Consider the following 11,855-nt stretch of genomic DNA (forward strand, 5'->3'; position numbering starts at 1 on the left):
CCACATTGTTAGAGTACATGGAAGTGATAGCATCAGAGGACCAGGTCCACTTGAGTGATTTTTTAAGATCACTCTTCACTCTACCTAGTTCTTCCTGAAGTTGTTTGTTTTTCTCAAGCTCAGCGTACAGACTAAACTGCACTGACTTTAGCTCATTTTCAAGCTTGATGTGTGTCTCACTTTCAACTTCCTTTCCTTTTTGATAATTTTCAGCCCTACTTTCCAATGTAGGTTTCCCAATAGTTTCCTTCAAGTCCATTACTACCACTAAAAGGCCATATCTTTCTTGTTTTACATTTTCGATCCTTTTCTTTAAGACATTTCTTTCTTTCTCTAGGTTCTCAATTGACTCTCTTAGATCAGCTGCAACTATTACTAGGTCATCTCTAGACTATTCTGTTTCTCCTAGTACAATTGTTAAGACATCTCTGTCATTTATAAGACTATGATAAGCATCAATTAGCACATTTGCCAAAGACATGAGTTTCTTAGGAGAATAATATTTCAAATTTCTTTGAACATCCAGAAAATTTACCTCAGCATCATTAGATTGGGCCATCAAAGTAAAAATTGAATCATACTCGGTTGATTCACTTTCCACTGCCATCATAGAGTTGTTACCTAGTTCATCATCTTCTCCAGATTCGTTTGATGAATCTCCCAATGCAACAAGAGCTTGTCTCATGACATTGTCAGCTGCATTTTTTTTTATTGAAACGTCTGTGAGGAACTAGGTTCTTTTTGGCTGCTTTGTCAGAGTTGTTGTACTGGTCCTACTTTAGGAGAGGGAAATCCTTGATGAAATGTCCTGGATTGCCACATTTATGACAAAGGTCATAATTCTTTGGCTTACTAGAACTTTCCCTTTTTGGAATGCCTCCATTCCTGCGAATCATCTTCTGGAATCTTCTTGTTAGGTATGCCATATCACCATCTTCACCACTTGACTCATTGTTTTCTATTTTGAGGACCAGGTTCTTCTCCTTCTTGGGCTCTCTTCTTTCACTGTCTTTCTTCTTCTTTATTTCATATGTTTTTAGATTGCCAACATGCTCATCAATAGTTAGCTCCTGCAAGTCCTTTGCCTCTGTAATGGCATTCACTTTGCTTTCCCAAGAACTGGGTAGCACGCTTAGGATATTTCTAACCATCTTGTTTCTTGGAATAGTTTTACCAAGGGAGTGAAGCTCATTAACGATGGAGGTTAACCGGGTATGCATTTCTTGGACAGATTCATCGTCTTGCATCCTGAAGAGCTCATATTCAGTTGTGAGCATGTCGATTTTGGATTGCTTGACCTTTGTTGTTCCTTCATGAGCTGTCTGTAGGGCTTCCCAGATTTCTTTGGCTGACTGACATGCTAAAATCCTATTGAATTCATCTGGTCTAATACAACACACTAGAATTTTCTTTGCACAAAAGTTCTTCTCTATGGCCTTTCTATCTGCATCGTTGAATTCTATCCTTGTCTTGAGAATGGCTACTGGTGGGTCACCAAGGTTTTTGGTAGGAACAAATAGTCCATCACATGTCACATCCCATAGCTCAGAATCTTCAACCATGATTCCACCATCCATAATATTGTCCATTGAACCTAGGTGGTATGTAAGTAAACTGGCCTTCTTCGAAGTTTGGAGGAGAAGCCATGAGGATCTTTCTATGTGTTAACCTGATAGAAAAAACTCGCTTCAATACCAATTGATAGATTATAAGGGTCCATCAAACTCTATAAAACCAGGTTCCCTATCAGGTCCAAGAGTATACACACACACAGCAGTAATTAAATGGCAAGAGGAATTTTACGTGGAAAATTCCCAGCTCAACGGGATTAAAAATCATGACCTACCCTTGAAGGATTTCAACTTCACTACTAAGCAACTTTTAGATTACAACCTATGCAACCTAGGAATTAATCTCTTAATCCCTTGCTAACTTGTAATACTCTATTACAAGCCACTTTGTAATAACTCTATTACAAAACTTTACAACATTACTAACTCTAGCCAAGACTCAAACACACTGGTTTAAGGTTTACAAATGGGTTCCTATAGATTGCTTCTAAACAAGCTAGATAGGAATCATAATTAAAGAACTATTACAAAGTTACAACTCAACTAAGGAATACAATAACTCTATGTGGGAACTGGTCCGTAGTTGTTTTATTCTTTGTTCTTGAAGCACTTGAAACTTGCTAGCTGAATGGTCACGTGAGTGAACTTGAGTGAAATCTCTAAATGTTCAAGTTATTTGTTTTACCTCCCTTGAATTCATATATACATGTGTGACATTACTTACAATGATGTAAGCAAGGTGGCTAAAAAGTCTTTCTTGGAAAAGTTGACTGCAGCGCTGTTCTGCACTGTAGTGTGTGCAGGCAGCACCTTTCTAACTGGAAAATTGACTTCGTGCAGTCTCCTCGGGAACTGGTAGGGACCTAGTCCCATAGCTGTTCCTTACACTCTGAGGAGTTAAATCATATTTCCATGTTGAGTCCGAACCTAGAACTTTGTGATCTTGAGGTCTTGTAAATGTGTAACAGGTTCTGTATCTGGTTCTGGATAGTAAGTTTGTTAGATCATCAGAACATAAAGTAAAGTACTTATAACCAAAGTACTTGTAACCTATCACCGTTTTTCGCCAGTCAAGTGCTTCGATTGGGCCTCTACTCACAGTAGCTACAAGCGAGCCCATTATGACTATTGTTCCTTCTTGGACCTCGGCCTCACAAAGGCCTAGCCACTAGGTTACTGCCCCATTAGTGGAGATTCAAGATTCTTCAGTGTTTCATTTGGTGGATGAATCGTTGCAGGGCAAGAAGGAAGAGGCTCTACTAAAAAAATGAAGGATAGAGGCTGAAGGCAAAACGATCGAGGATAAGGAGCCTGCAGGGGGTGATCCTAAGTTGACCACGGGTGAACCGGGGGCGACATGTCTTTGGATGCAGAGATCGTGCCCCTGTGAAATATGGAGATTGCTTCCGTGGAAGGAGGACAGTGACCAGAGGCAACTGTGGTCATTCAGATGAGTTATCCATCAATGTCGGAGTGGGTCGATGTTCCCTCCTCGATAAAGGAGAGGGCGAAAGGAGTTGTCGTAGATATTACAAATTTGGCTCTGATGTCGACCATGAGGAAGAAAGGATATTCGACGAAGGGTTTAATCGGGTTAAGGTGAGAACGGATGGATCGTCTCACTCGATTGTTATCCCTTTGGACTGCGACTTGATGGCTGATACGACGAGAATGATCCCTTCCTTGGCTCCTCTTTACTTTGCCACCGAGAACAGGACTCTTCAAGCTCTTAAGGATGTCGATTTGTCACTGGGCATATCTGGGATGGCTCTGAGGGTGAGTTTCTCTCCTCGTTACGTTTGCACCTTGCACCCTTCTCCTCTTTTTGTCTTTACTAACTCTTTTTGGCTCTTCCTATTTTTTTTCCTTTTCTCTCTTTTTCTTTTATAGACTTTCATTTAGGAGATCGAGAGTGCTCGTCGGGAGGAGAAGTGGAAGGTTGTTTTTCAGAAAATAGTTTCAAAGCACCTTCGGTATCGTGATAAGTACCGTGAGATGCGTGCATGGTTTAGAGAAGGCGGTAACACGCAGTCCCTTAGAGATGAGTTGGACCAGAAGGATGAGGAGCTCGTGAGGACCATCAAAATATGGAATGAGCTCGAGAGGGTGCCTAGGGCCAAGGAAGATGAACTCGAGGTGAGCAAGGGGGTCTTGGCCAAGTGTGTCGACCTTCAAGCGCAAGTGGCGACCCTACAAGCCGAGCTTGAGCAAAGCTCGATCAGAGTTGCCGGCCTGAGTGGTGAGTTGATCAAGAAAGTGGTAGAGTTTGAGGGGACCGATGATGCCCGGGTAGCGGCTTTGGCAAAGGTGGCGGCATTAGAGGACTTCATCCGCGTCCTTAGGTCTAAACGTGCAACTGATGCGGAAACGACCGCGCTAAGGGAGGCATGGCTTAACGAGCATTGGTGGGCTCGAGAGAGATGTCTCAAGCCTAAGTGATCAAGTTGCCGCTTTTGAGGCCGAGAAGGCTCGGTTATTGGCTCGGTCATCCTCCTCTCATACTTCTACTTTCCCCGACGTTCCTTGGCATTTGTATGAGATATGGATCCACATTGAGGCTCAGCTGGACATATATAGGAATTTGATGATGGTGGGGAAGGTTCCTGAGGCCAATTTTGAAGATGCCCAAGTTAAGGCACATGACGCTAAGATTACCTATGGTTATAACCCTGCCATGCTGGGGACCGGTGATGGTGAAGAGGACTTAGACAGGCTTGCATCTGATGCTTGGTATGATGATGAGTATCCCGATAGTGGGGGCGATGATGCAGATGGCACTACTGGACCGGGCGGTGAAGGTGGCGATGGCGAAGGTGGAGATGATGTGGTGTGATGCTTTTGTACTTAGTTTTTGTTCTTCTTCTCTCTTTTTTGTGGGGGCGTCTTTATGGCCCCTTGTAAGATATTTTATTTTTTGGAATGGAATGATCATTACTTTTTGTTGTATGTACTTGGGACCTTTTACTTTTCTTCGAATGTTTTTCTTCGGAAGAGCTGTGTTTGTACTTGGATTTCGAGCATGGTCGAGTATATCTTGGTTGAACTTGGGTGAAGTCCCATGTCGTACTTAATTCGAACGAAGTTGTAAATCGAACTTAAGTCAGGTTGAGCATGAGTTGAATTCGAGTATGACCGAATATGAATCTGAATGAGGTCGAATGTTTAATTAACTCGAGCAAGGTCGAACGTGAGTTAATTCGAACGAGGTCAAATGTTAATTATTTTGAGCGATGTTGAATGTGAGTCGATTTGAGCGAGGTCAAATATTGACTCTTAGTTGATTCTAATAATGTCGAATGCGAGTTAATTCGAACAAGGTAGAATGTTAATTAATTCGAAGGAGGGTCGAATGTGAGTCGATTCGAGTGAGGTCCAATGTTCACTCCTAGTTGATTCGAACGAGATCGAATGTGAGTCAGTTCGAGCGAGGTCGAATGTTGACTCTTATTTAATTTGAATGAGGCCGAATGCGAGTTAATTTGAACGAGATCGAATGTGAGTCAATTCGAGCGAGGTCGAATGTGAGTTAATTCAAACGAGATCGAATGTGAGTCAATTCGAATGAGGTCGAATGTTGACTCTTAGTTGATTCAAATGAGGTCGAATGTGAGTTAATTCGAACGAGATCGAATATGAGTCAATTCGAGCAAGGTCGAATGTTGACTATTAGTTGATTCGAATGAGGTCGAATGCGGCGCAGAGTAAAAACTTGATTCGAACATATGTTTGTATGCTTTGCTTTCATGTATATATATCAAAGTTTACATGCTTCTCGAGCTGGTATTCCAGTCCTAGTCTATCTAGTCCCTTTATTGTTCGGCATGGAGAAGTATTCGAGGGGTCGGACAATGGACTTGTTAACTTGCAATCTATCCTGCTCGAGTCTTAAACTTTGAGATGTTCCCTTGTAAACTCGTTAAAACCTCCCTGAGAAAACCCAGTTGGGACAAAACTCAGATGAGGGAAAAAGAGTATGGCCCAGAGAACATCTTCTCTTAGAAGTTAAAGTACTTGAGGTGGGCGACGTTCCAATTGTTCGGTAATAATTTCCCCTCCATTGTTTCTAGTTGGAATGACCCTTTGCTTGTTGCTGCCATAATCTTATATGGTCCATCCCAATTAGTCCCTAGTTTTCCTACTCGTGGGTCCTTTCTCGCCTGTGTTTTTGCTTTGAGTACGTAGTCCCCTACTTTGAGTGGTCTGACCTTGGCTTTTTTGTTGTAATATCGCTCCACTTATTGTTTTTAAGCGACCATCCTTATGTAAGCCATATCTTTTCTCTCACCGACCTCACCTGTTGTCGTTGTTAACCGGTCCGCTCTCATGTGAATATCTCAGGTTTGGTTCTCCGACCTCGACTAGCATTACTACATCAGTCCATAGACTAGTGAATATGGTGTTTCTCCTGTGCTTGATTTCGGTGTTATGCGGTATGCCCATAGCACTTCTGGCAGTAATTCCGTCCACAGTCCCTTGGCGTTCTCGGGCTTCTTTTTCATGATGTTCAATATTGATTTGTTGGAGACTCCGCCTGACCGTTGCCTACGGGGTGATATGGCGTGGAGAGTATTCTTTTGATGTGCCATTTTTCAAAGAACTCGACGATCATTTTCCCAGTGAAATGGGGCCCGTTGTCACAACTGATTTCTTTGGGGATGCCGAAGCAGCATATAATGTTTCTCCATATGAATGTGATTACTTCTTGCTCGCGTATTTGAGCGAATGCACCTGCTATGTACGGTGAAATCAGGGGGACCAATTTCTCATTGACAAAGTGCTTCAGGAGATTGCCTTGGAGACTCGAGACTCTGAGTCGAATACTTCCCTCAAGATCTATCAACACCCGGCTTGGGAATAATGTTGGTTGAGACCCCAACGAGCATGGGAGGCTTCCGAAGAATGCATCCGGAGCCGATTATGTATACTTGGTTGGGCAGCCTAACATTGGTCTACGTATACGTCATGAAGCTAGTTAGCTGTCCCATCCCACTTCCGTTATCACTCAACGTATCTTGTACTAAGTTTGGATTCCCCTCTCTTATAAAAGGGGAATCGTTAACACACTTTAAGGGCATCTCCACTATTCTTTAGAAGATTAATAAACAATTCTCTCTCTCTTTTCTCTCTAACTTACTGGCTCGAGGCTATTCTTTCCATTTATTGCTTATATACTTGCTCTTCATTTATTGCCTGATATTGGCCATAAAGAGCCTTCTTTGATTACATCTTAAATATTATCTTCTTCTTGGTCACCCCCGATAGCTCAAGCCCGAGCCGGATATCGACTTCGAGGCCTTTCATCGACCAAGTCCGAAGCCCGGGTAGCAACCCCCTCGGTTTGATTACTGCCCCATTTTAACTTGTATTTCATCATTAAACTTCATGCGCCTAGCATCAACTGCTCTAACAAACTAGTATAAAAATATATCACGTATTTTTAGAGTCTCATTTACAAATTTAATTGTTATTACCATTTTCACGGTAAATAGTTTGGCGCCCACCGTGGGACTAAATATAATAGTGATTATTTTCTTGCTGGTTTCATTGCACAAACGCAAGTTATCTTTCACGTTTTTTCTTGTCCAAGATCTTTTGATTTCAAGTCAAAATGTTTGGCTCGATAAATAAGGTTGAGAATGACTACCTTGAAAATCACAGAGAAAACGGTGTGGTTGTTCCAATGGTTGGCGCGCCACCGCAGAACCCCGATATTCCACCTGGACCGATTCCAGCGAACACGGGTTCACAAGACGTGCAGCAAGTCGATTAAACCTCACACACCGACAGAAGCATACAACATGGCGACCAACAGGAAGCCCAGAAGAACCTGGCTCGGGAAGTACAAGAAATAAGACTTCATGTTATTTTTGAAATGTTGCAGGCACAACAGTTGGCTATCGCTCAGTTACAAAGCCATCCGAAGACTCCCAGCACAGCAGCGCCGGAAACAGCTTCCCCAGCCAAATAGGTACCCGAGAGATCGAGCAATAATAGGTCGATAGACGCCCCGGCCATAGTAAAAATGTTTGAGGATCTCACCAAAAGGAACAAAACGGGCGAGAAAATGATAGCAAGTAATGACAGGAATGTCGAGACCTACAACTCTACGGTCGACCAAATCCCGGGTGCGCCCCCGGACCTCAAGGGCATGGATTCAAAGAAATTCATACAAAGGCCGTTCCCCGAGGAGGGGGCCCCGAAACCAATTCCGAAGAAGTTCCGAATACCGGAGCTCCCTAAGTACAACGGGATCACTGACCCTAATGAGCATGTTAGAACATACACATGTGCGGTAAAAGGCAACGATATAAAGAATGACGAGATTGAGTCCGTATTGTTGAAAACATTCGGGGAAACACTCTCGAAGGGGGCCATGATGGGGTATCATAACTTGGCTCCTAACTCCATAGATTCATTCGCCATGCTAGCGGACTCCTTCGTAAAGTCACATGCCGATGCCATCAAAGTAGTGACGAGGAAATCCGAAATTTTCAAAATCAAGCAAAGGGAGAACGAGATGCTGCGGGAATTCATGTCTCGCTTTCAGATGGAATGGATAGTGCTACCGCCAGTCTTCGACGACTGGGCAGTGCAGGCCTTTACTCAAGGTCTAAACGAACGAAGCTCGGTGTTTTCGAAACAGCTGAAACAGAACCTGATCGAGTACCCAACTGTGACCTAGTCAGACGTCCACAACAGGTACCAGTCAAAGATCAGGGCCGAGGATGACCAGCTGGGAGCCCCTTCGAGCTCAATATACCTAAGCAGGCTCTTGGCAAAGGAACAAAAACTAAATAAAGAAAGGTATCAGTCATACCTCGAAGATAGAAGGAACACCCCAAGGCGCAACCTACCTCACAATGATCGGAGAGTGGATCGAGGACAGGATCTTTGAGGGCTCATCAACAGAGCCAGGTTTGATCGGAACGTAGTGACAACGGGTGCGCCCCACTTATCCGAATACAACTTCAACATCGATGTGTCAGTTCTCGTGTTCGCCATCAGTAAAATCAGAGACACCAAGTGGCCCAAACCTATACAATCGGATCCTTCACTAAGGAATTACAACTTGGTATGCGAATTTCACAACACGCACGGCCACAGGACAGAGTATTGTCATCAGCTACGAGAAGAGGTGGCCCGACTGCTTAACAAAGGACATCTCCCGGAATTCCTCAGCGATCAAGCTAAAAATCAGTTCCGGGAAAGGAAGGCCACCAAGAAGAACGAGGCAAATGAGTCGCAACATGTCATCCACATGATCATGGGGGGCGCTAATGCCCCGCAGGAACCCGTAATGAGAAGAACGAAAATATCCATCACCAGAGAAAAGCAAACTCGGGGATATATTCCCAAGGACGCCCTCACATTCAGCAAAGAGGACACCGAGACCTCGTCTCAACCTCACAATGATGCGCTGGTAATCTCCCTCCTTGAAAATTCTTTTCAAATAAACATGTACTCATGGATCGAGGTAGCTCAGCTAATATTGTCAGGTCGAGGGAGATAGAGCAGCTCAGATTGCTCAACCAGATCGTGCCCACCACTTGAATCCTCAACGGATTCAACATGGCAAGCAAAACAACGAAAGGAGAAATCATCCTTCCGATCACCGTGGCTGGCACAACCCAAGACGCCAAATTCTATGTCATCGAAGGGGACATAAGGTATAACGCCTTATTTGGGCGGCCGTGGATACACTATATGAGAGTAGTGACGTCCAACCTTCACCAGATGATAAAATTTCCAACAAAAGACGGAATTAAAACCGTCTATGGGGAACAGCATGCGGCAAGGGAAATGTTCGCAATACACGATGTGGTACCAACATTCGTACCTCCGCCCCCGAGTAAACCAAAGGGCAAATCGGGCCTCACCCTCGATCGAACTTGGCAAAACGAAGTAAAGAACCATAACGCGTCTTCACCTGGGGCAATTGAGACAAATCAGCCCTCACGATCGTATCGGATCAATCCCCAAGCATCGCTAGCATATCTCCCTTCAAGGTATGACCATCTCCCTTTCTGTTTCGAATTTAGGACTAACCCTTATGCAGGCACTCAACCGAAGCGGTTAGAACGCTAACCCTGCCCGAAGACCTTAAGGTTCTAAAACACACCCTTTGCACTCTTTTCCTTCGACCGAGTTTTTATCCCTAAAAGAAGGGTTTTACCGGCAAGGTTTTTAACGAGGCAATGTTTGTGAGTTGCCTAAAGGAAACTCAGCAAATGCTCAAAACTTCTTTTGCAGTCAACTTTGAATGACGAGGGGCATTCCCTTAGAAAGCCACCCGCTCGGAAAAGTCATGAAGTGCTAAATGGGGTTCCAGTAGGAAAGTAATGTACCAGGCCAAACGGTCGAACGAACCATGTTTGCATAAGCCCGGCTTACAGCAACACAACGACATGTATTTACGCCAAAGCAATCAAAGAATATCTTTCGCCAAAAGCATCTCGTAATCCAAAAGAAAATTCAACATGCTCACGACAAGGATCCCTCCGTCAAGTACATCCCGAAATACTCGAAGACTTAGCGTCAATGATTTGGAACCCATACGACCTCAGGGTCGGAACTCCGTGCTCATAAGGCCTCAACGAGGCAATTCTGAGCTCACGAGTAATGGCCTTTGAGCCTAAGCAAACTCGATGACTCGGAGACTGTCATCAATCGCCATTCACTGAAAAACTTGAGGCCGTAAGACCCCGAGCGGGCAAACTCGGTCTAGCCAGATCTATTTTACATAACAACGAAAAACTGTAAGACCTCAATAGGCATGGAAAACCTGTAAGACCTCAACAGGCATGACAAAACTGTAAGACCTGAACAGGCATGAAATTTTTTGTAAGACCTTATTACAGGCATAAACTCGATCCCGAAGTTTAGGCTATATATCGAATTTGTAAGACCCCTAAAAAGGAATACCCTCGATATAGACGCCTAAACTACTACACTCGAGACCAAAAATGGCTCCGGCCAAACACAAATGACTACGGTCAAAATGGATGCACCAGCCAAATTAACGCGACTCGGGGATGCCTGACCGTCGTTAACAAAATCACAAGCCATTACTTCGAATCTACTTCGAAAAGAACCAATTAAAACAAGCTACCCTCAACAGGAAAATGAGCTTTGACCATGTTAGATCCAAATCACAAGGCTTCGAGCTACTCAACCTACGAGCTAAACCTTCTGAGGTGCTCGAACATCGCCGCTAACGACTTGAAATCGAGGTTCTTATCGAACCGACGACGGGTCAGCAAAAATTATTTCAAAAAAGACCTTAACGAGGGAAAAACAAAGCCTCCATATGCCCACGGGCAAAAGCCTAAGAGCCATTGTCGCCAGCCAAATGAGCCTCACGGCTGCACACTAAAAGGTCGCAACGACCAAAAACATAAGAGCCACTGTCGCCAGCTTAAAAATTTAAAACTTGAGGATTAAAATGAGCTCGAGTCGTAACCCGATTCGTAGACCAGATTCAAAATAGTTAACTATACATGCCTAAGGGCACAGCGTAAGAGCCACTGTCGCCAGCTTTACGTGCCTCAAGGCCACATACCTAAAAGGTCGTTTCGACCCAAGGCATAAAGAGCCATTGTCATCCGCTCATGCGGGCACAAAAAATAAATTGAGGGTCAATTAAGCTTGAGTCGCAACCCCACTCAGAGACTGAACCTAAAATAGTTAAAATACAAATGCCCAAGGGCAAGGCGTAAGAGCCATTGTCATCCGCCCATGCGGGCACAAAAAATAACTTGAGGGTCAATTAAGCTCGAGTCGCAACTCCACTCGGAGACTGAACCCAAAATAGTTAAAATACAAATGCCCAAGGGAAAGGCATAAGATCCATTGTCATCCGCCCATGCAGCCACAAAAGATTGAAGGTCAAGTAGGCTCGAGTCAAAACCTGACTCGGAGACTCAACCCAAAAAGGTTGATCAAAGCATAAGAGCTCTAACGCCAGCTTGCACTAAATGCTGCATCAACCAAGCATATAAGAGCCTCCGTGCCTGCCTGACGGGCTCCAGAACCGTGTTACGAATCTAAGGATTCTCGCCAACTCTGAAACCAGCCCGCCTAGTCAAAAGCAAAGCAGAAAGGGATAAGAGATAAAAGCTTCAGGTTTTCTTTTATTTATATAGGCAAAAGGTGCGTTCTCCATCTACAAACATGCTCTGCGAATATCAAATACAAAATGGCAAAATCTACGCTCCGCTCCAGAAGGCTACGGCCTACCAGCCCCATCTTCAATCTCCGCGATGCCGGCAAGAAGTGACCGAGCAT

General features: G+C 44.1%; 1 protein-coding gene across 1 annotated transcript; it reads right to left on the reverse strand.

The window, feature by feature from the left end:
• Positions 1-391: 391 nt before the first annotated feature.
• LOC138885273 (uncharacterized) lies at positions 392-1,589 on the reverse strand. The gene is made up of 2 exons (XM_070166206.1): positions 854-1,589; positions 392-696 (listed from the first exon to the last, which is right to left on the reverse strand). The coding sequence occupies exons 1-2, from the start codon at positions 1,587-1,589 to the stop codon at positions 392-394; spliced, it is 1,041 nt and encodes a 346-aa protein (XP_070022307.1).
• Positions 1,590-11,855: the final 10,266 nt, after the last annotated feature.

This window comes from Nicotiana sylvestris, chromosome 2, assembly GCF_000393655.2.
Source record: "Nicotiana sylvestris chromosome 2, ASM39365v2, whole genome shotgun sequence".
Classification (NCBI taxonomy): domain Eukaryota; kingdom Viridiplantae; phylum Streptophyta; class Magnoliopsida; order Solanales; family Solanaceae; genus Nicotiana; species Nicotiana sylvestris.